The sequence below is a fragment of the Podarcis filfolensis genome (genome assembly GCF_964270895.1).
Source record: "Podarcis filfolensis genome assembly, chromosome: 17".
Lineage (NCBI taxonomy): Eukaryota > Metazoa > Chordata > Lepidosauria > Squamata > Lacertidae > Podarcis > Podarcis filfolensis.
In genome coordinates this window covers 15,561,138-15,583,871 of record NC_139621.1, presented here as the reverse complement: position 1 = coordinate 15,583,871, position 22,734 = coordinate 15,561,138, and the positions used below count along the sequence as shown (strand labels likewise).

The 22,734-nt window shown below is 43.0% G+C and overlaps 1 protein-coding gene across 3 annotated transcripts in view; it reads left to right on the top strand.

Moving 5' to 3' along the window:
- Positions 1–826: 826 nt before the first annotated feature.
- CNTLN (centlein) overlaps positions 827–22,734 on the top strand; it is a 171,497-nt gene continuing 149,589 nt past the window's right edge. For 2 of the 3 annotated variants that reach the window (XR_014542968.1, XM_083592878.1), the window contains exon 1: positions 904–1,291. Coding sequence is in view for 2 of the 3 variants with exons in the window: in XM_083592878.1 (XP_083449004.1) it covers positions 1,172–1,291 (120 nt within the window). In the remaining variant the exon portion in view is untranslated. Of the gene's footprint in view, positions 1,292–22,734 lie in introns of all 3 variants that reach the window. The other variant, XM_083592879.1, reaches the window with a different exon arrangement.

Below are 22,734 nucleotides of genomic sequence, written 5' to 3'. Positions count from 1 at the left end.
GGATGAGGACAGAAATCGTGTAGCGGCGGCGCAGCAGCAGCAAGAGGCCCCATTAGCTAAAGTGGTGCTTCAGGTTAAGAACAGTTTCAGATTAAGTACGGATCCAGAGGTACCACTGTAATGTTACACATAGGGTGAGTTTGACTTTTCATTTCAGGGTGACCTTTTTTCACAGCTGAGGAGAACTAGCCACCCTTTCAGTGTTTCTAAGCAAAAGTTCACCCCTTTATGATACTGGAAATCAAGCCTTTTCTTTTTTTTTTTGGAAAAAGTCTAAAAGTTATAACCCCAGTGTGTATATGCAGATATACCTTATCCAGCAGGTAAGGCAGTTTTCCAAACTTTTCACGTTTTTGACAGACTTTTTAGACACGCAGCATTTCAGGTTTTACAAGCCAACTGGAGGTTATAAACTAACCCCTTATAAGAGATACGGACATAGGCATAAATTGTAATATTGAAATGTGTGGGGACACACCTAGTAACACTGTTTGGAAAGCTCTGAGATAACGAATTGTTCAAGGGGGAGGAAATTAAAAACAACACGGGAGGGGAAGCCGAACCAAAGGGAAATTTATTACGTTTTTGGGTGTATATGTGAAAGTTTTTGAAATTTAATAGAATATAACAACTTTTTTTCCAAATCCCTCTTAGTGTAAATTGGGCTTATTTCCAAACAGAACACCAAAAAAAATTCTGTCCCAAGTATCTCTTCAGAGGTAACAGAAGCGGCGAAAGCGCAGACTGAGGAGACGCACAGGAAAAAGAGCGGGAGTCTGAGGCGCGAAAACTTGCGCATGCGCTGTAGCGACAAAGGGGGCATTAAAAAAAGAAAGCACTTCCCCCTTCCGCTCCCCCCAATCCCCGCTCAGCAGCCGTTAAACGGGCGATGCGGGACGCGGCGTGCTTTTTCCTGTGGTTCCTATCGCCGCCCGCGCTCCCTCCCGCTCTGGAGAAACACATTTCGAAAGCAAGCAAAAGCGGGCAGAAGAAGGACGCGAGAGGGAGGCGGGACGACGACGAGGAGGAGGCGGGGCTTCGGCGGAGCCCTTCGTCTCATTGGTTCGCAGGCGCGCTTTCGATTTTCAGTGGCGCGCGAGGCGAAGGTTCATCTTTGTAGCCCCCCCAACTGCCGCTCCCCCCCCCTACAATTAAGGGTTTTCTCCTCAGCATGGCTTCTTCTTCCAAAGGGGGGAGGAAGAGTCCGGCTCCCGCCGCGTCAGCATCGTCGCGGGTCTTGGCCCTGGAGGAAGAAGTGCGGGGCCTGACGGAGGAGCTGAGCCAGTGCCAGGTGGGTACGGGGGCGGAGGAGGAGGAAGGGGCGCAGGGCGTCGGGGGAGAGGAGGGCCTCCCTCACTCCTAAACCCATCATCCACTCGGCAGGCAGGCAGGTAGGCAGCAGGGGAAAATATCGCAGCTTTGTGTGGAGTGGGGAGGGGTCCCCAGAGGTCATCCAGTCCAACCCCAGCCCCCCCCCCGACCAGGCAGGAGTCTCAGCTAAAGCATCCCTGACAGACGGCCATCCAACCTCTGCTTAAAATCTCCAAAGAAGGAGATTCACGGAATCATGGCGTTCTGAAGTGGGGAGGGCCCCCAGAGGTCATCCAGTCCAAACCCACCCTCCGTGCCAGGCAGGAATCTCAGCTAAAGCATCCTTGACAGACTGACATCCAACCTTTGAATTTGTTCATTCCAGACTGGAGTATATATGATAACAACAACAACGACAATAATAATAACAATTTATTATTTATACCCCGCCCATCTGTCTGGGTTTCCCCAACCACTCTGGGCGGCTCCCAGCAGAATTAAAAGCACAATAAAACATCAAACATTAAAAAACTTTCCAATATAGGGCGGTCTTCAGGTGTCTTCTAAAAGTCAGATAGTTGTTTATTTGCTTGACATCCGATGGGAGGGCGTTCAACAGGGCAGGTGCCACTACCGAGAAGGCCCTCTGCCTGGTCATAGAATTTATGAGTCCTAGAATTGTAGAGTGGGGAAATCTACCCAGAGGTCATCTAGTCCAACCCGCCCCCCCCAATACCAGGCAGGAATCTCAGCTAAAGCATCCCTGACCGACAGCTCTCCAACCTTTGAATTTGTTCGTTCCAGACGAGATTATATGATAATAATAACAACAATAATAACAATTTATTATTTATACCCCGCCCATCTGTCTGGGTTTCCCCAACCACTCTGGGTGGCTCCCAACAGAATATTAAACAGAATAAAACATCAAACATTATAAACTTCCCTAAACAGGGCTGTTTTCAGATGTCTTCTAAAAGTCAGATAGTTGTTTATTTTCTTGACATCTGGTGGGAGGGCGCCACTACCCAGAAGGCCCTCTGCCTGGTCCTAGAATTTACGAGTCCTAGAATTGTAGAGTGGGGAGGGACCCCCAGGGGTTATCTTTGCAGGAATCTTTCACTCCTTGTGGGGCTCGAACCCTGGGCATGCCCCATCAGGCATGCCGTAGGAGCCACACGCTGAAGAGGGATCAGTTGTGCCAGGAGAACAAAAAAGTGAATGCAGAGCAAATACAGTGGAACCTCGGGTTACATACTGTCCTCCTTACGAATGCTTCGGGTAACGAGCTCCACTAACCCGGAAGTAGATGCTCCTGGTGGCGAACTTTGCCCCGGGATGCGAGCAGAAGTCATGCGGCGGCAGTGGGAGGCCCCATTAGTGAAAGTGCAACTCAGGTTAAGAACGGTTTTGGGTTAAGAATGAACCTCCGGAGCAAATTAAGTTCGTAACCGGAGGTACCACTGTAGTCCCTGATGACTCAGGCAAGTAAGCCAAGCTACACACTATAAGGAAGGGAAACAAGAAGTAGTTATTGAGACGGCTTCTTTCTTCGTAAGGGCCTTATGATTTTTCATATGGAAGCTGAGAAGCCTGCCATAAGTACGTTTTGGTCTGCAGCTTTGGTTCCACTGCTTGAGAAAATCCAGTACCGAGGCAAATTCCCATGCAGTCTCGTTGACTCCCCTGCATATGAACATTACAAAAGGCTTGTTCACACATTATTCCGAACACAGGTGCTGTGTTCTACACTTGCGCTTGTGTGCAAGTGTCTTCTGACTGATTTGTACACCACCACTGTTGTATACACAGATACTCCACCACTTGGTGAATGTTACATGTGAATGCTGCTAGAGCAACTTGAAAAAGTTAAATATTATTAAATGCACGTATCACAGGTATGGAACCTCATTACAGTCATACCTCGGGATAAATACGCTTCAGGATAAGTATTTTTGGGTTGCGCTCCGCAGCGACCCAGAAGTAATGGAGTGTGTTACTTCTGGGTTTTGCTGCTCGCGCATTCACAGATGGTCAGAATGACGTCACGCACATGCGTGGAAGCAGCGAAACGCGACCTGCGCAGACGCGCAGTCACGTAGTCACGTCTTACGTTCTTTTCAGGATGCGAACGGGGCTCCGGAACGGATCCCCGTTCACATCCTGAGGTACCACTGTAGTAAGTATTGATGATGGGACGACATCATCAATAGGGGTTAGCTTAGGGGGCGCATGGCAGACCAGGTGGCACATGTGACTTGCGCCTCCACCTTTTCACCACTGCTCCCTGCACCTGCCATCTCAATCAGCCTAATGTTAGCTCCCTGATACAAATATGTGATACCACTTTCATATTGCAAGCTCTCTGTATGGTTGTTTAAATTCCACATTTTATTTTAGCGGTGTATGTAAAATGCCTTCTGGTATTATGTGTGACATTGCTGCCTATGACAGCCTGGTACTGCAAGTCAGTAATAACTCCTTTGCTGGATGAAGTAGAAATCCTAGCTGGTGAAACATATTCTCAAAGGGCAGCTAGCTGCATCTAAGAATCTCAAATGCAGTGTTTGATGATGATCATCCCCTATTTTATTTCATAGGCAGAGGTCACCTTTCTCTGAACATGCAGCTTCTGTTTTAAGCTATCATGACTAATAGCCATTGATGCATCTGTGAATTAAAAAAGCCAATCTTGTGGCTATTGCTTCATTGTGTGTCATTGAATTCCTTACATTATTTATGCATTGCATGTATTCTTTTGTGTTTGTGTTCCCTGAATCTGCTGTCCAGTTACTCCCCTCTCTTTTTTTCCTCCTTTCTCCCAATTGCCACCAGTATGAGGAAAATTAACTGTCAGCTCCCGGCCTGATTTGTGGATGTGTCAGGATAATGTTGGGTCTTTGGATCCTCTGAATCTTAGGCTGCCTTGCCTTGTCCTTCCCTACGACCTGTAGAAGTCCACTAGTGGCACATCCTCTCTCACGGCACAGTGGCATTTATGCCACTCCCCTCAGCTGGCCTCATAGAATTGTAGAGTTGGAAGGGACCCCAAGGGGCATCTAGTTCAACCCCTGCAATGCAGGAATCCTGCCCACAGCTGTCCCTGGTTGGGCTCAAACCACCAACCTTCTGGTTAACAGCCAGACACACCGACCCATTGTGCCACTGGGGGCTCCTTCATCTAAGTCTTTTTTTGGGTATATTTTCCAATTCTCTGACAGCATTGTGATTCTTGGTTTATTTTCTTTTTTTTTTTTTATAATATATTTATTGAAGTTTTCAAATAAAGCATATATTAGATAAGCACAACTTATCATTGTCCATTTAACATCTCTCAATTGTTACATGGGACTCCCCCACACCTCCCGCATACACTTACATCATTATTAAATTAATTTCAAACAAATTATCATTTAACTCATCTTAATTAATAATCTTAATTTGATTTGACATATAATTCAGCCTTAAATCTAATTTAATGGTAGACAATTGTCTGCACTGGCATCCAATTCAACACTCAGCCAAATTACAATATTTTTGTAAATAAATCTTAAATTTCCTCCAGTCTTCTTCCATCCTTTCTTCTCCCTGGTCTCGAATTCTGCCGGTCATCTCGGCTAATTGCATGTAGTCCATCAGTTGCATCTGCCATTCTTCCACAGTGGGTAGCTCCTGAGTTTTCCAATTCTTAGCAATTAATATTCTTGCTGCTGTTGTTGCGTACAAAAAGAATGTTCTGTCCTTTTTTAACACACTCTGGCCGACAATACCCAGGAGAAAGGCCTCTGGTTTCTTAGTAAAGGTGTATTTAAACACCTTTTTTAATTCATTATATATCTTCTCCCAAAAGGCCTTCACTCTAGGGCAGGTCCACCAGAGGTGAAAAAATGTTCCTTCATTTTCCTTACATTTCCAACATTTGCTATCAGACGAATGGTATATTTTAGCCAGTTTAACAGGGGTCATGTACCATCTATACATCATTTTCATCACATTTTCCTTCAACGCATTACATGCAGTGAAGTTCAGCCCAGAGGTCCACAACCTTTCCCAATCTTCAAACATAATATTATACCCAATATCCTGCGCCCATTTTATCATTGTTGATTTTACCATTTCGTCATGTGTGTTCCATTTCAGCAGCAAGTTATACATTCTTGAAAGTACCTTAGTCTTAGGTTCTAACAGTTCAGTTTCTAATTTTGACTTTTCCACTTGGAATCCTAACTTTTTGTCATTTTTAAACACTTCTTTAATCTGAGCATAGTGTAACCAGTCTCGCACTTTGTCTCTCATCTTTTCTAAACTCTGCAATTTCCAGTTGTCACCATCCTTTTCTATTATCTCCCAATATTTTGGCCAGTTGGCCTCCATATTGGCTCTTTTCCGAGCCTTAGCCTCCAGGGGTGACAGCCACCTCGGAGTTTTATTCTCCAGTAAGTCTTTATATTTTGTCCAGACATTAAAAACTGATTTTCTGACAATATGGTTCTTGAAGGCCTTATTTATCTTAGCTTTATCATACCATAAATATGCATGCCATCCAAACGCATTATTAAAACCTTCCAAATCCAAGACATCCGTATCTTCAAGAAGTAACCAATCTTTTAACCAGCAGAAAGCTGCAGCTTCATAATACAACTTTAAATCTGGCAGGGCAAAGCCCCCTCTTTCTTTCGCATCTGTTAATATTTTAAATTTGATTCTGGGCTTTTTGCCCTGCCAGACAAATTTAGAAATATCTTTCTGCCACTTCCGGAAACACTCTGTCTTGTCTACAATCTGCAGTGTCTGAAACAAAAATAACATTTTTGGCAATACATTCATCTTGATGGCAGCTATTCGGCCTAACAAAGAAAGTTTTAGTCTTGACCAACTATCCAAGTCTCTCTTAATCTCTGACCAACATTTTTCATAATTATCTTTAAATAAACTCAGATTTTTTGCTGTTATGTTTACCCCTAGGTATTTAACTTTTTTAACCACATTTAGTTCTGTCTCTTTCTGAAGCTGTTCCAACTCAATATCTGTCACGTTTTTCCCCAAAACTTTAGTTTTTTGCTTATTTAACTTAAATCCTGCCACTCGACCAAAGTTTTGAATCAGTTGTAGTACTCTTTTCAGACTAGACTCCGGCTCCTGTAATGTCAGAACTAGGTCATCTGCAAAAGCTTTAAGTTTATATTGTTTCGCTCCGACCTGAATCCCTTCCACCAACCGGTCCCCCCTAATCATATTCAGGAGCACTTCCAGAACCGAAATAAACAGTAATGGGGAAATCGGGCAGCCTTGTCGTGTACCTTTTTCAATTTTAAACTCTTCTGTAACCACATTGTTAACTATCAGTTTAGCCTTTTGTTCTGAATATATTGCCTCAATCCCGTTCTCAAACCCCCGTCCCACTCCCATTTCTTTTAAATTCCCCTTCATAAATTTCCAAGATATGTTGTCAAAGGCTTTCTCCGCGTCTATAAAAATTAAAACTGCTTTAGTGTTTATGTTTGTTTGTAATAGTTCCAATATGTCTATGATGTTCCTTGTGTTAGTAAACATATGTCTGCCCGGGAGAAAGCCTGCCTGGTCTTTATGGATTATCTCACTTAAAACTTTCTTAAATCTTTGTGCCAAAACATCTGCAAATATTTTGTAATCCACATTTAAAAGGGAGATGGGACGGTAATTCTTGAGTTGTGTCTTTTCAGTTTCTGACTTTGGAATCAATGTGATAAATGCTTCTTTCCACGATTCAGGCGCCTTCTTCCCCTCCATTATTTCATTACTGACCTCCAACAAAGGTTGTATCAAATAATCCTTCAATGTCTTATAGTAGTTAGAGGTCAGTCCGTCTGGCCCTGGTGATTTGCCCTGTTTCAGACTCAGGATGGCCTGTTCAATCTCTTGTCGTGTTATTTTGCCATTTAAAATTGTTCTATTTTCTTCTGACAGCTTTGCTAATCCATTTCTCTCCAAAAATTGTGTAATCTCTATTTCATCTTGTGGCCCTTGAGTATATAACTTTTTAAAATACCTCTGGAAGCACTTTCTAATCTCTCCCGGGTTCTGAATGTTCCTTCCTTCAACCTCTAAGTTTGTTACTGTATTTAATCTTTGTCTCCTTTTCAACTGCCAAGCTAGCAGTTTCCCACATTTATTTGCCGATTCAAAAGTTTTTTGTTTCATTGTTTTAATCTTCCATTCTATTTCCTGATTTATCAGCTTGGAATATTGCGCCTGATAAAGTTTAATTTCTCTCAGAATCGGTTGGGACTTCGGGTTAGATCTTAACTTCTTCTCCAACTCTTTGATACTTTCCAGAATTTTATCTTTCTTTTCATTTTGCAGTCTTTTCTTTAAGGAATTCTGTTGAATCAAGAACCCTCTCATCACAGCTTTACTTGCATCCCAGATAGTTCTTTTTTCCACCGTAGTGTTCAAATTAATCTCAAAATAATCCTTTAAGGTTTTTTGGGCCTTCTTTACAATTCTTTGGTCTCTAAACAGGCCATCATTCATCTTCCATCTAAAGGAGCCGATTGGGATCAATGTCATATCCATTCTCAAGGCGTTATGGTCGGAGCATGTTTTGGGGCAGATTTCCACCTTCCTCACCTTAGGTGCCAGACTTCTAGTTATCCATATTTGGTCGATTCGTGTCCAAGTCAGTTGAGCTTCAGAAAAGAATGTTCCTTCTCTTCCCAGGGGGTTTCTAACTCTCCAGATGTCAACCCAGTCCATATTGTCAGTCATTTCAAAAAAGGTCTTAGGTAGTCTTCCCTCTTTAGTAATGTTCTGGTTCTGTGACTTATCCATATTTGTTGATACGACCCCGTTCATGTCCCCCATCATGATGACGTTGTTGTAATCCAGATAATCCAGCATGGTCTCGTGCAACTTCTTATAAAAATCCGATTTTCCTTCATTTGGAGCATAAATTCCTAATATCAAAATTTTTTCTCCTTGATACTGTACTTCTATTGCGAGGATTCTTCCACTTTCATCTTTAAAGAGAAATTTTGGTGAAAGGCTCTCTTTTGCATAGATCACTACACCTCTCTTTTTAACTGTATCCGATGATATAAATTCTTGACCAAGCCTTTTATTTATTAACACCTTTCTATGGAGCCTAATCACATGTGTTTCTTGTAAGCATATAATGTCCAATTGTTCCTTTTTTAAAATATGAAAAATTTTAGACCTTTTTTCGGGACTGTTACAGCCATTTATGTTCCAGCTCAAAAGCTGCAGAGACATCCTGGATAGGTCTGGTTATTCTTTCTGGGGTGGTACCTTGTTCTCCGGTCCTTGAGGATCCGAGGGGGCGGGCTCCCCTGGAAGTTCTGGCGCTGGCAATCCAAGTCCTTTGTGGAGGTCTTCTCCGTGTGCTCCCAAAAACTTGTCTCTATCTTCCACTGTTTTGATTTTGATCTTTCTCCCTCTGTAGGTAAAGGATAATCCTTGTGGAAACTCCCACCTGAAGATAATTGCGTTGCTTCTCAACAGTCTTGCCAATTCCGTGTAGTTAGATCTAAGGTCCAGCAACTGCTTAGGAATGTCCTTGTAGATTTCAATTCTCTTGCCCAAAATGTCTAGTGACTTTTCGTAGTGCAGGCCCAAAATCTTGTCCCTTTCCTCCTTTGATCTCAGTGTTATCAAACAATCTCTGGGCTTCTCTGTCCTTCTGACTCTGCCAAGCCTGAAAGCAGATACAATTTTAAAGTCTTTTTCCTCTAACTTCCAAAACTTGGCAAATTCCTTAGTTAGAAATTCAATAAAATTATCTTCTTCCACCTCTGGTATTGACCGTATCCTCAAGTTGGTCTCCCTGTTTCGCAGTTCTGTCATCAAAAAGTAAATCTGATGTTCTCCAACTTGTTTGCTGAGTGGTCTTACTTCTTTCTCAAGTTCTTCCAATCTTTGACTAGTATCTTCAGCCAGTTTACGATTTTCACCTACAGCCTCCTTTAATTCTCCAATAGACTGGGCATTCTGTGCAACTTGTCCAGTCAGCTTATTCAAGCTTTCTGTGTTCTGTTCAATTTTAGCTGTATGCAAATCAGCCTTCTTGTCCAGAGCCTCCAGTTTCTCCAAAATTTTCTCCAAGACAGAGCTACTTGTCCCTGAAGCCATATCTCCCAGGTGCAGCTCCTCTGTCTCACCCTCCCCTGCCTGTATTAGGGAGGCCGCCTCTATGTCTGGAGGCAAAGTGGAGGGCAAGGCCGGCACAGAAGATCTACGCTGTGAGGCTGCAGATAAAGTTAGAGTTGTTTGTTTAGTCCTTCCTCTTCTCCTTGCGCCACTCATTCCAAAGTTATCTGTAATCCAAGGTCAATCCAAGTTGTTCCCATGAGAAAGCAGAGTCCCAGATACAATAGTCAAACAGAGGCCGGGAAAGGGAAAGTAAAACAAAGTCACTGCTGTAAGTCCAAAATCCTCTAGAGGGAGCTTAATACGTCTTCAGGGAAAAGATCAAATCCAAGTTAAACTTATAAATTTAAATCCATGTCCATCGCCTCCACAATGTATTATTTTTAGCAGAGTAAAACTTAAAGCAAAACAGTGTTTCTTACAGTGCCTTGACTGCAACAGTTTCAAAGTATCCAATTCCAACTCAGAATGTTTCAAAACCTGAATTCAATGTATCCAAAGTTGCAAACTGGTGCTCATCCAGGCAGCTCCAGCACCAGAGATTCTTATTTATTTTATAATCCACTGGTGCCACAGAAGAAGGATATCCATGCACCCCGAATATGACCAGCAAAAGTCAATAGCTCAAAGTCTTTCACTCAGAAAACTGCTTTAACAGGGTGCCAGCATTTAGTTAACGCATAACTTTTTGTCTCCACTCCTCCTGCTCTTTGCTTAAAGTTCAGTATAGCGGGAGATGGGCTTCCTGCTTATCCTCACTCCGTTTTCAGCCAGATTTCAACTTTTTAAAAAAGTTTTAAAAGTTTCATAAAGTTCTCAAAAAGTTTCAGAAAGTTGACAAAAGTTTCAGAAAGTTTTCAATGTCCAAATTTACTCACGGGTTGTAGTTTCCAAAGTTCAGAAAAGTTGCAGGAAGAAAGGACAGCGCTGACCGGCAACAGCAACGCGGCTTCACTTCGCTGTTTGCGCAACGACCCACAGCGCCGCTACCCCCTCCGCGATCCGGAGCCCCTTACGGGGTCCCTTCAGCGTTTTGGGGGCTGCTTCTGGCGCCCGCCGGGTCCCGAGACCACAGGCTTCTGCCACCTGTGGTTTTCCTGAATGGGTCTCCGCTTCGCCGTAGCGGACGACCCGTTTACAGCGGAGCTCCCTTCTCCTTACTCGGAGAAGGCAGCCATTACCGGTCGCGCCGCCTCCGGAAGTCCGATTCTTGGTTTATTTTCAACCCATATCCTAATAATTCCTAGTACTTTCTTTACTTGCCCCTTTCAGTGAGCTTTCTGCTATGCCCTTAAAGACCTACTTTCTGGGTATGCACAGCCATCAGAATTTATGTGCGTTGCTTTTTGCACTTACTGTTTTTCAGTCTTATTTGCCATTTTGTTGGCCAATCCAGCAGTTTGGAGAAATCTTTTTCAAACTTTCCAGTATCTGTACTACCCTGAATAATTGGTGTCATCGGCAAACCTGGCTACTTTACTGTTCTCCCTTGACTCCAGATCATTTATGAATAAGTTAAATAGCACCAGTCCCAATACAGATCCTTAGGGGACCCCCTGTTTTCTACGAATTTATCTGGGACAGATGTTAGGCTGACTGGTCTGTAATTATGTGGATCCCCCCTGGATCCTTTTTAAAAAATTGATGCTGCATTGGCTACCTTCCAGTCCTTTTCTAAGAAGATTTATTTTAGTGATAAGTTGCATATTTTTGTTAAAAGATCAGCAGTTTCACATATGAGCTCTTTAGGAACTCTTGGGTGAATGCCATCCAGCCCTGGTGACTTATTTTTAACTTGTCATTTAGTTCTAAACCAGCTTCCTTTGTCACCTCCAATTGACACAGTTCATTGGAGTGGTTGTTCAAAAGTAGGAATCTCTTCCAGCATCTTCAGTAAGGACTGATGAAAATAATCCGTTGAGCTCTGACTTGCAGATAAGACCACAAGAGATACAATGCTGCCTCCTTCAAAAAGCTTTCATTAGTAATTTTTGGCATGCTATTTTCCGCGATTCTGGTTTAGAAAAGCTCCTGCATGGTTGTTTGAAGGATATACTTATTCTTCACAGGCAGCTAGATGAGTGGCTATGTGCAAACATGTGATTTACCTTTCTATAATTTCCCTGTTTCCTTATATCCTGCTATTGTACCTTTGTCTTCTTGTATCTGGTATACTGGAAAGCAACCACAGCTCAGTGATAGAACATATGCTTTGGATGCAGAAGTTCCTACCTTCATGCCCATCATCTCCAGTTAAAGGATCTCAAGAAGCAAGTCCTGTTCCTATAGGGAAGATACACAGCTGCCTGTCAGAATAGACAATATTTGGCTAGACAGATCCAACAGTCTTCAGATGTTCAGGGTTTACATGCTTCTGATCTACTCAAGTATTTATTATTCATTTTTAAAATATGTGTCATGGTATCTTAAGGCTGCAACCCTATAAAGTGGTATCTTGGTTTATTAACTTAATCCATTCCGGAAGTCCATTCTTAAACCAAAGCGTTCTTAAACCAAGGAGTGCTTTCCCATTGCAGGGGGGGGGACTCGATTTACAAATGGAATACACTCAACAGAATGTGTTCCGCTTCCAAGGCAGAGTTCTCAAACCAAAACACCTACTTCCGGGTTTGCAGCGTTCTTAATCCAAGTTGTTCATAAACTAAGCTGTTCTTAAACCAAAGTACCACTGTAGGGGCATACTTTTATTAGGCCAACCTGGCACTGGCGCTGTGCTCTTGTGGGTGTCATGTGACTTGCATAGGTGCACGGCCCTGAAAATGCGTGGCCCTCTTTTGCCTTGGGACATGTTGGAGGATATGGTGACACCATTTACATAACAAAAACTACCATAGAAATATCAACATTTTCAAAAGTAAGAGGTCCATGGCTTGGCTTTTTGAAAAGTGGGAACCTTTGGGCTAGTTACTAGTACATTACCAGTAGCCTTCAAAAAAAGTGCATTATGGATTAAATACAAACAAATTGACCCTGGTGTTCAGGCTCTGTACAATGATGAATATTCAGCTATCCCCTGAAACATGCATGTTCTCTTTCTGAAACAGCTGAACATCAAGCCTGAACCCACTGGGAGTGTTATTTGTCTTTGATGCTACATGTTTGCAAATGCAAGCTTTAAAAATATGGAAACTTTGATACAAAATTGATGTCAACAAGGACCACCTCAGCAGTGAGATCATAAACTCTTCAGTGCTCATAATTCTTTAACATTTTTATGAAAAGCTAGTTGAAATTTGAAGTAGTTTATTCTATCTGTACACCATTGTCACTTGCCAGACGGTGGCAAAGCACCTGCAATATTTTTCTTCATTCCTCTTCTCCCAAAATACAGATATATACAAGATGATTATCGGTTTTGAATAGTTTTCATTTGGTTAGGGCCAGGGTCCTTAGAGTTGAAAGCTACTTTTTTTTTACCATGACTGCTCCTCCTATTTCCTTTTTCTTCTTCTCCTTAGTATTTCAGATATTTTCAGTATGTTGCCAAGACCTGTGGAATATTGTCATTTGTCATTTCCGAGCCTATTCAAGGAATTATATGCTTGGAAGGGTGTGGGACAGAAGTGGCTTTCTCCAACACTTGTGAGGAAAGGGTTGTCCCAAATTATTAACCTGACTTTCTCATATTGATGGAATGAGTTTTGTCTTTAAATTTCACTTTTCCTCCAAGGAGCACAAGTTGGCATACAGAGTGTGACACCCAGTCCCCAATTTAATTCTTGAAAAAGTTCTGTGAAGTGTTAAACCAATAGAAGCTTATTTTCTGAGTTTCTAATCCTATTGTTATAAGGTAGCGATGAGCGATGGGCATTCCCCTCCCTCTCTTCCTATTGATGCTTTCTCCCCCATCCAGAAAATACCCCAATGCTCTAGAGCAGAATTTGGGTACTACAAGAGGGGAAAAAGGAAAAGGAAGCCCTGTTTGCTTGAGCAGAAGTTTGTTGTGCAATTGAATATCGCCCATCATTTAGCACAATCTAAGTGTGGTGCTGTGGGTTAAACCACAGTGCCTAGGACTTGCCGATCAGAAGGTCGGCGGTTTGAATCCCTGTGACGGGGTGAGCTCCCGTTGCTCGGTCCCTGCTCCTGCCAACCTAGCAGTTCAAAAGCACGTCAAAGTGCAAGTAGATAAATAGGTACCGCTCCGGCGGGAAGGTAAACGGCGTTTCCATGCACTGCTCTGGTTTGCCAGAAGCGGCTTAGTCATGCTGGCCACATGACCCGGAAGCTGTACGCCAGCTCCCTCGGCCAATAAAGCGAGATGAGCACCGCAACCCCAGAGTTGGTCACGACTGGACCTAATGGTCAGGGGTCCCTTTACCTTTACCTTTACCCTTTAAGTACATAGGATTGTTTCACATAGTTCCTAAAGTGATCGTTGTCTTTAACCCTAGGTTTTGCAGCTATAGTGGATTGAGATCTATGAGACTTATCAGTGGTTCTATCAGTGGCTTATCACCAAAGCTGTGGCTCTCTATAGATCCTAATGCAGATTTTCTGCCTCTTGAATTAGTTGTCTAATAAATGATGTTCCAACACTGCAATGATCTACAGAGTGCTTAACAGTTAAATTTTCTCTATTTAGCCACATCAACTCTCAAAAGAATGTGCCAAGTATATATGTTTGGCTAGGCTATCTGTTTCCTGGGATTTCACAGAAATTCTACATTGAAAACAGCTTTGAAATTTACAGACAGATGAACACTATGCAAATGCTGAGCATCATTAGGAAGCAAGGAACAATAAAAGATTCCCATCAGTCCAATGGATGTTCTGACCGTTAGAATGCACTCCATTCCCTGAACCAGTGATCAAATGCAGAAATCCTGATTTCTCAAGTTTTGCTCACCTAGAAGATAGCTGTGTTAACCCATAGGGATGTATGTAGTTTTGGTATTCTATGTATTTTTTCACTAGGTTTCATTTGTTCATGCTGAGTTCTCTGAAACAGTAACTCATTGAGGGTACAATCCACATCTTTATTCAAATATTTATAGCCTATCTTAATGGCTAAAGTCAACTCTCAAGAAAATAAAAACAAAATGACAACCCCAAAACATATCCCAGTAAGTGCCCTAATCTGGGTCAGCCCAGCTGATAGCTAGCAGACCCAAGATCCAAGATATGGGCAGGCCCTGCCAGTGTGTGGAAGCAGTAGGGTAACTTTGGTTAATTTTAACTATGATGTTTTTTTTTGGGGGGGGGGAACAACCTCAAACCATGGTGTAACATATTTCTCTAAGCTATAGTAGAGACTTAGCATAGTTTTGATCCAGGCATGACAATAATCCACTGTTAATTCTCAACAGAATTAAAAGCATCCCACAAGCTTCTTTTTGGCCACTTTTGAGAATAGGATGCTTGCTGGATTAAATGGGCCTATGGCCTGATCCAGCAGGGCACTGCTTATGTTCTGGTATCCTTGCTCCTGTGCCAGCGGAGGAGAGGAGAAGGGGAAGTGAATGAATGCGAGCCTTGTGCAGATAAACTACAAGCTATGGCTTAGTGTTTTGTCCAGACCAATTCAAAACACAGGCCACTTCCCACTTACACAGGGGTTAAGCTCCGGGCCCCCACACACGTAAGTGAAATTGTGTAAAGTTGGGAGCACCCTCTAAACATGTTTTAAGTGCCCTCTCTGCCATGCTTTCTTCAATCCATATCAAAAATACTGTACTGTATCCAAAAATATGTGCAACTAGAATTGGAGCTCTGGGGCTGGCAGGAGGGTGGAAGATGCATGGGAAAGCGGTTGCTGCTCCTGCTGCACTACCCTGCACATCATCTGTTAGGAAGGGAGGCTGAGCAGCGTAAATAAGCCCCCCTGTGCCTCTGGTCTCTTTGGGGCTTCATCCGCCCTCACCAACATCCTCTTTGGGATCCAGGGAGGGTCTTATGAGCTGCGAGGACTCTCCAGCTCTCTCCCGCCATTTCCAGGTTTGAAGTATTTCCTGATGCCGTACATATACACGGTCACAAGTGAGTAGAATGTGCATCAATGGGAGGGTGGCTGTATAAGAATAGCCCGTGGCCCACCCAGTCCAGCAGCAAGTTCTCATGGTGTTCAACCAGGTGCCCACAGGAGGTCTGTAAGCAGGGCCTGAGCTCAACAGCATACTCCCCTTGCTTGAGTTCCAGCCACTGGTATTCAGAAGTATAGGCATCATGGTCAGTAGCTATGGATAGCCTTATTCTCCACAAACTATCCCAAGCCTTGTTGAACATATCTTCCACTCCCTCGCTCATCTATTTTTCTAACAAGAACCAGTCTGAAAGATGTACTTGCTTGTGGCCCTGAGCATTTACTTGAAGCTTCATAGACTTTAGAATGGAAGATTTACATGAACTGAAATGTGCTTCTCAGCTCTTTCACAGGTGGCTTGTTTCAATTGTTTGTGTATTTTTTCAAATGTTCATCAGTTTCTTTCACTCAGTGAGGCAAGTGAGAAGCAAGAGGAATCAAGCTGTGTTGAGCAAACCTTGCAGCTATGTTGCAGGGGCAATGTGTTTGCCAAATTCCTGGCTAGCTCTCCTGAAGTAAATACTTGAAAGTGTTCTTTATTCTGCAGCATTTGAAAGTGCTTTTTCAAGATCAAGTCCTAAGAGCTCTGTTTGTTTAGTAATCCAGTCAAGCATAGTAGTAGTGCTGTCTTAATTAACATGCTATGTTTGAATCTTGGATCTAAGAGATTTGCAGCAATATGAACTGGCTGTAATAATATTATTTTTAAAATATTGCTTTAGATGGGCTGTCTTGGACTATTTTTTTTTTTAAAGAAAAGGTGGGTTATAAATTGTTAAAATAAATCAATAAGATAAGTTACACTGAGATGGTCCCTTAGCCTGGTCCTCACTTTTTTCTGGGATCAGGTCAGGAAAAAGGGCAACAAAATACAGCCTGATTCAGCTGGCCAGCCCAGATACCAGGACTTTGCAAGTTTTTCATCTTCCCCTGGAGATTTGTTCTGTGCAGCCAATAATTCCCTGCCTGTTTGCAGTGAATCTTAAAGTCGTGGCTGGATTTCCAGGAGAGTGCAATGTTAGAAACTCAGATATACAAGATAGGTGCCAAATGGCTCCTTAAACCGGGTTGCAGTTGCAAAAATGGAATGCCTAGTTGCCAGTTTGGGGTCAGATGGCTTGCAAGTCGTATTTTTCAGTACAACTTTTTGGTTCCTGAAATTCGTTCTGATTGTGCAGATAAAATATAACAGATAGAATTCTACAGGATGTGCTGCTCGTGTGTGAAAACAGTCAAGATCTAATGATCTCCAGGCATGCACCTTCAGACAGGGTTCGAAATTAGCAGGGTGCCAGGCACATTTTGCACCTAAAGATTCTCCATTTGCATGCACGTAAAAAAGTGGGTGCCATTTTCTGCGCCTGGCAGACACTCGGGTATTCCTGAAATGTATGTGCTTTGAAGCCTCAAAGTATATGTTAAAGATAGACAATATGTTAAGGAGTTTAACAACAAAGGGTGTTTTGAAAACTGAAGTATGGTCCCAATATTTTTATTTCAAACACCAAATTAAACATTTATTAACAATTTCTGTTAAAATGTGATATCAACAATGTGTCACCTAGGTGAATTGTATATTAATTCATGCTAATCAAAATAATAAATAAAAAGTGTTGCCAAACCCCAACCCCCAATGGCGACTAGACAGTCTGTTTTGGCGCCCACAACCCAGATCCCAGAAGCCATTTGTCTCCTAGCTTTTCTATCCCAGTTTCTAACATTTCCACCAGATGGTGGAAATGTCAGGTTCCATCCTGGCATCTTGGTTGCAATTGGCCGATATCCAGGTGCAAAATGTGCCTGGCGCCTGCTGAATTTCAAACGCTGGGAGAGTGCTATTGCACTCATGCCCCACATGTGGCATCTGGGTGGTAGTACTGTGAGTACTAGACTAGACAGGCGTTTGGTCTGATCCAGCTGTTCTGATTTTATGGAGTTCTGAGCTTGGCTCACGTGCCTTGGGTGAATTCCAGCTGGTATCCTTATGCTCATGGAAGGATTTGGATACAGCAGACACCTCCACTAACACAAGAGGAAGGAAGGCATTTTCTGCCATTCCCCTTGCAGCCCCACCACTGCCTTCCATCCTATGCTGGCGTGTCAGGGGGTTCCAGGTGTCACAGTCCAGTTCACGGGCGATCGAAGTCCCGGTTGGGGATGTCAGGACCAGGGGCAAGATGGCAGGGTGGGAGGAGGAACAGGAGTCCAGAAGCCTGGAGCTGGGAAACCAAGGGTCCGAGGGTCATAAAGCTGGGAGTCACGAAGCCAGGGGTCCGAGGGTCAAGAAGCAAGGAGTCACGAAGGCAGGGGTCCGAGGATCATGGAGCAAGGAGTCATGAATGCATGGGTCTGAAGATCAAGGAGCAAGAAGGCAGCGAACGTGTTGCTGTGGCAAAGAGCTGAAGGGAAATGCTGACCTTATATCCCTTCCCAGCTCTTGCCACCAGGTGCTGTGAGTTACCAATCGGCCTCACCTGTGGGGCCGTGCCTTGCCTCTTCATAACAAACTTAGGAAGGCCTCAGTCCTGGTCATAGGGCCTGGGTCCTGCACGCACACCTGACACCAGGGAGTGTTAGCAGAGCTGCCCTGGAGGAAGGCTAGGACAGAAATGGAATAAACCAATGAATAACTTGCTGGATGAAAATAACTTCTGTGAGCCTGAGGACACCCGTTGGATTTCACTCCTGCGTATCTTGGAATATCATTGACTGCAACTTGGTCAGGAATTTTAGTTTATTTGGGTATGTCTTGGGCTATGTGCATGGGACTAACGCTGGCTCTGGGATAGGGTGTTGCCTGCATGCCCCTGAAAGAGACTGCTCTTGTTGAAGGTCTCCATGCTGCTCCTGGGAGGCTTTGGTGCTTAGGTTTCATGCTTAGCAGCTGCAAATTAAAGAAAAATGAAGAGAGCTGGATGCTTTGAGCCTAGGAAAACAAGGGGCCTGGAGGGAGCTCATGGCTGAGTGTTTGTGTGTAAGGGTTGCCTCCTGAGAGCTTTGGCATCCTCAGTAGAATAAGTGTGGGCATGATATTGATGTAAATAATACTTTCTGCTTCTGAAGTGTCTCTATGTGAATAGAGGTATCAGTATTCTGCTTCTGGCTCAATTAGCACACCAGGAAACCGGATTGATGAGAGGGTATCAGAACAGTTCACATTTTTCTTGTAGGAAAATAGTAGTAGTGTGTGTATATGTCTGTTCAGGAATAATGGAAATTGATAGAATAGTGTGCTTCTGAGCTGCATTTAATTTTAGAATGTTATTCACCATGGCCATGACTCTGTGTGCTTTTCAGTTGGTCTAGATCAGTAGCTCCAAAACTTGGTGCCAGGCGGAGGGATTTTTGTGCTGCTGGAAGTAAGTGAATAAATAGCAGCCAACTTCACCAAGGTGAGAACCTGCATTCCCTCCTGGGGAACCTTCGAAGGGTTGGTGGGGCAAGAGGCAAAAGTGAACAGATCAGTTGATGTGACTCTTTGTACTGTAGGCTACATTCCAGGTGAAACTAAGAGATTTTCTCACACGTTTCCATTTCTTCATTCAGATAGGCAAGATGGATCAGTCAGTCAGCCAGTCAAGTTTATTGCTTATAGCCAAAGGCTGCTGCAATGTATACAATGAGGATGGATCAGTCTGTTTCACGTATACACCGCTTTTCTACAATGAGCTGTGCCCAAAGCGGCTTACAGCGACATTCAAAACATAAAAATAGAGAATATTTGATGTACAAATGTACAACATACAGAACATGCCAGGAAATTCAAAGTAACAAAAACCAGTAACAATTGCACTGTACTGGATTTCTGAATGGAAGCAGGGGCTTTCCAGAGACTGAATAATTTGCTTACCATTGAACTCTGCATTTGTAAAAGGAAAACAGCAAGTTTTGCCTTCTTTATAAGAGAAGTTCATAATACAGGGACACATTCCAGCCAGATAGAAGGATTCAAGGAGGGAGATGTTGTGATTTGTGGCCTGTGGAGAAGGCTCATGGTTTGTCAATTGAGCCACAGGCTGGGGAGAATCCCAAGAGCAGGAGAGAGGGTTCGAAGGCTGTATTTGCCCGCAGACTTCCCATCTCTGTTCTGGCCCCCTTACAGCCAGTGGCTAATTTTGCCACATCTCAGTTTCCTGAGAGAGGGAAAAAACACCTGAAGTTTTTCTTCCTGTCTTGTAACAATGGAACTTGGTACCACCCAATGAAGCTAAATGTTGGAAGATTTGGGACAGGCAAAAGAAAGTACTTCTTCACACAGTTCATAGCTAAACTAGAGAATTTGCTCCTGTGAGAAGTAGGAGCCTATTGTGCACAAACATCTTGTATTTATGCTTCTTGCTGCAGCCAGATTCTTGGTGACCTTCCATTGGAAGTTCAACCCCTTCCCAAGAGAAGTGGCTAGCACAAGTATGGGACATTGCACTTCCAGAATATTTGACACATAAACGTCCATAACGTTCATAAGATTCCATAACGGTTCATTAAAAGCAGATCTTTTTTATTCAACATGGTATAAGCCTTTCTCCCTATGTTAACTCACTTGAACAGCCCATTAAACCCCCTGTTCCACCCCATTTTATTTTTTCTATCTTCATGCATTAATTTTGGTTACACTTATTACTTTTACAGTATTTTGTATGTGTTTATATCAATAAATTTATTTTTATATATATATACATATATATATACACACACACACACACACACACATATATATATATATATATATATATATATATATAAACAGCAGTGATGGCCACTGACTTGGGTGGCTTTAAAAGAAGATTAGACACATTCATGGAGGATGAGGTTGCTAGCCATGGTGCTTGTGTTCTGCCTCCACTGCCAGAGGCTGGGCAGCACAAGTAGGGAGAGAGCTGCTGCACTTATGTGCTGCTTGCAAGGTCTCTGGGCATCAGAGGGATGCTGGACTAGATGGGCCTTTGGCCTTATAGCAGGGCTCTTCTCACGTCCTCCTTTGGTGTGATTGGACACAGTAGAATTACCTGTTCTTGCAAGAGGAACCACCACAGAAACATGTTTGTGTGGCATGCATGTGTGTAGTTCTCTGAAGGCGAGCCATTCCGGTGCTGACACTCAAAATCTTTTCAACTGAAAGAGTACAGTGTTCCAGTTTTAATTTACGAGAAGAATTTGTGTCAGCTATCTGAAGTGTGGAAAATGTGTGTTTAGGGTGAGCATCTCCTGAAATGTTTTCAAGGCCAGGGCTCAAATGCTGAGGGCTGAATAGTCCTACAGTACTAAACTGAAGTCTTAAATAAATGTTGATGTTTTTACCTTTTCATAGCATATGGGCTTTTTGTGGGGCGGGAGGGAAGGTATATGTCTGAATATTGCATGTAGGGATCTGCTCTGTTCCTATTATGACACGACCGTATTCAATAGTAGCAGGGATCAGAGGCTGGGTTGTTCTGCATTTCCATATGTCTGCTAACATGACGATGATGAGGTATAATTATTTTCACTCTTGACTGAAGCACAATCCCATTGTCTCTCTCTTTCATAACTGTCACTTTTCCAGTGCGAGGCCTGACCTGCAATCATTGCAGATGCTTTGCTGCACTGGGAAGAGCATCTCACTTTCAATATAGTTCCCAAAGCACTCTAAATATTTATGTTTTATACATCTCTCTTTCCAGCCTGCACACACATTCCCAAAGTGAGCAGCTTCTGTTTCTGACACACAGTGGTAGTGTGGGTAATTTTATTTTTAATGAGGAAATTTGAGGGAACTTCCGAATGACATCTGTGTTCTGTCCTGCACAGATAAGTTCTCAGCTGCTCAAGGTACACCTCAGCTGACCTCTCTGTGCCGTTAACATACGCAGAGTAGACAGAACAGTCCTTGGGCACATTGAAGATTGATATATCCCAGGCATTGACAGCTGTAGAGCTGGGCTGCTGTGCCAATTTCAGACGGGAGGTTTTGTCTTGCTTCAGAAAAAAATTAGTTGGCTCTCAAAACCGTTTAGAGAGCCATCTTACAAAGATGGCTAATTGTGCAAGAATTTTATGAAAAGCCTTTATGATGTTTTATTCTAAACAATTGCCAGCTAATATTGCTACTTCTATTAGGCCAAATGCTTCTTATAATATTAAGAATATTTAATAGCAAACGTTTTGGGTATTTTCAGTTTGAACAAAGTTCAGATACAGTGGTACCTTGGGTTAAGTACTTAATTCGTTCCGGAGGTCTGTACTTAACCTGAAACTGTTCTTAACCTGAAGCACCACTTTAGCTAATGGGGCCTCCTGCTGCCGCCATGCTGCTGGAGCACGATTTCTGTTCTCATCCTGAAGCAAAGTTCTTAACCTGAAGCACTATTTCTGGGTTAGCGGAGTCTGTAACCTGAGGCGTATGTAACCTGAAGTGTATGTAACCCGAGGTACCACTGTATTCAAATTTTCCGTGCCCTCTATACATATGAAGAAGAGGAAGAAGAGTTTGGATTTGATATCCCGCTTTATCACTACCCTAAGGAATCTCAAAGCGGCTAATGATCTCCTTCCCTTCCTCCCCCACAACAAACACTCTGTGAGGTGAGTGAGGCTGAGAGACTTCAGAGAAGTGTGACTCGCCCAGGGTCACCCAGCAGCTGCATGTGGAGGAGCAGGGAATCAAACCCGGTTAACCAGATTACAAGTCCACTACTCTTAACCACTACACCACACTGGCTGGATGTGCCCTGTTGCTTGCCTTCCTGCCATTAGAACTTAGAATCCTTAGGATGTCTGTGCTTCTAAGAAATGATATTTATTATTGGGGATGGAGTAAGCTGAAATGCTGCGCAGGCAGAGTATGGTGGCCCACCACAAAAGCAGACAGACCTTAACCTTTGTAAAGGTATGTAAATACCTTTGTATTTAAGAGGGAATTTCAGCAGGTGTAGCTTTTCTACATCTGGCTACCTTGTAAGTCTTGTAAATGCCTCTTTTTAAAAAATAAAAATAAAAAAGACTCTTAGGAGATAGACTGGTTAAAAGACGTGGGATGGGTTCAGCAAATGATGTAGCGAACTGAAATGATGGGGATGAAGAAACTGGAGTGGGGCAGGGGGAAATCGGACAAACCCTTGATTAGAAATGTTCCCATAGGAATAAATGGAAACCATGGACTTGATATGTGAATGCTCACAAAATGAATTATTTCCAGGAACACCATTGTGTTTGGTAAGCGGGACCTGCGTGTAGTAGAGGTTTTGTACAGCTTATAA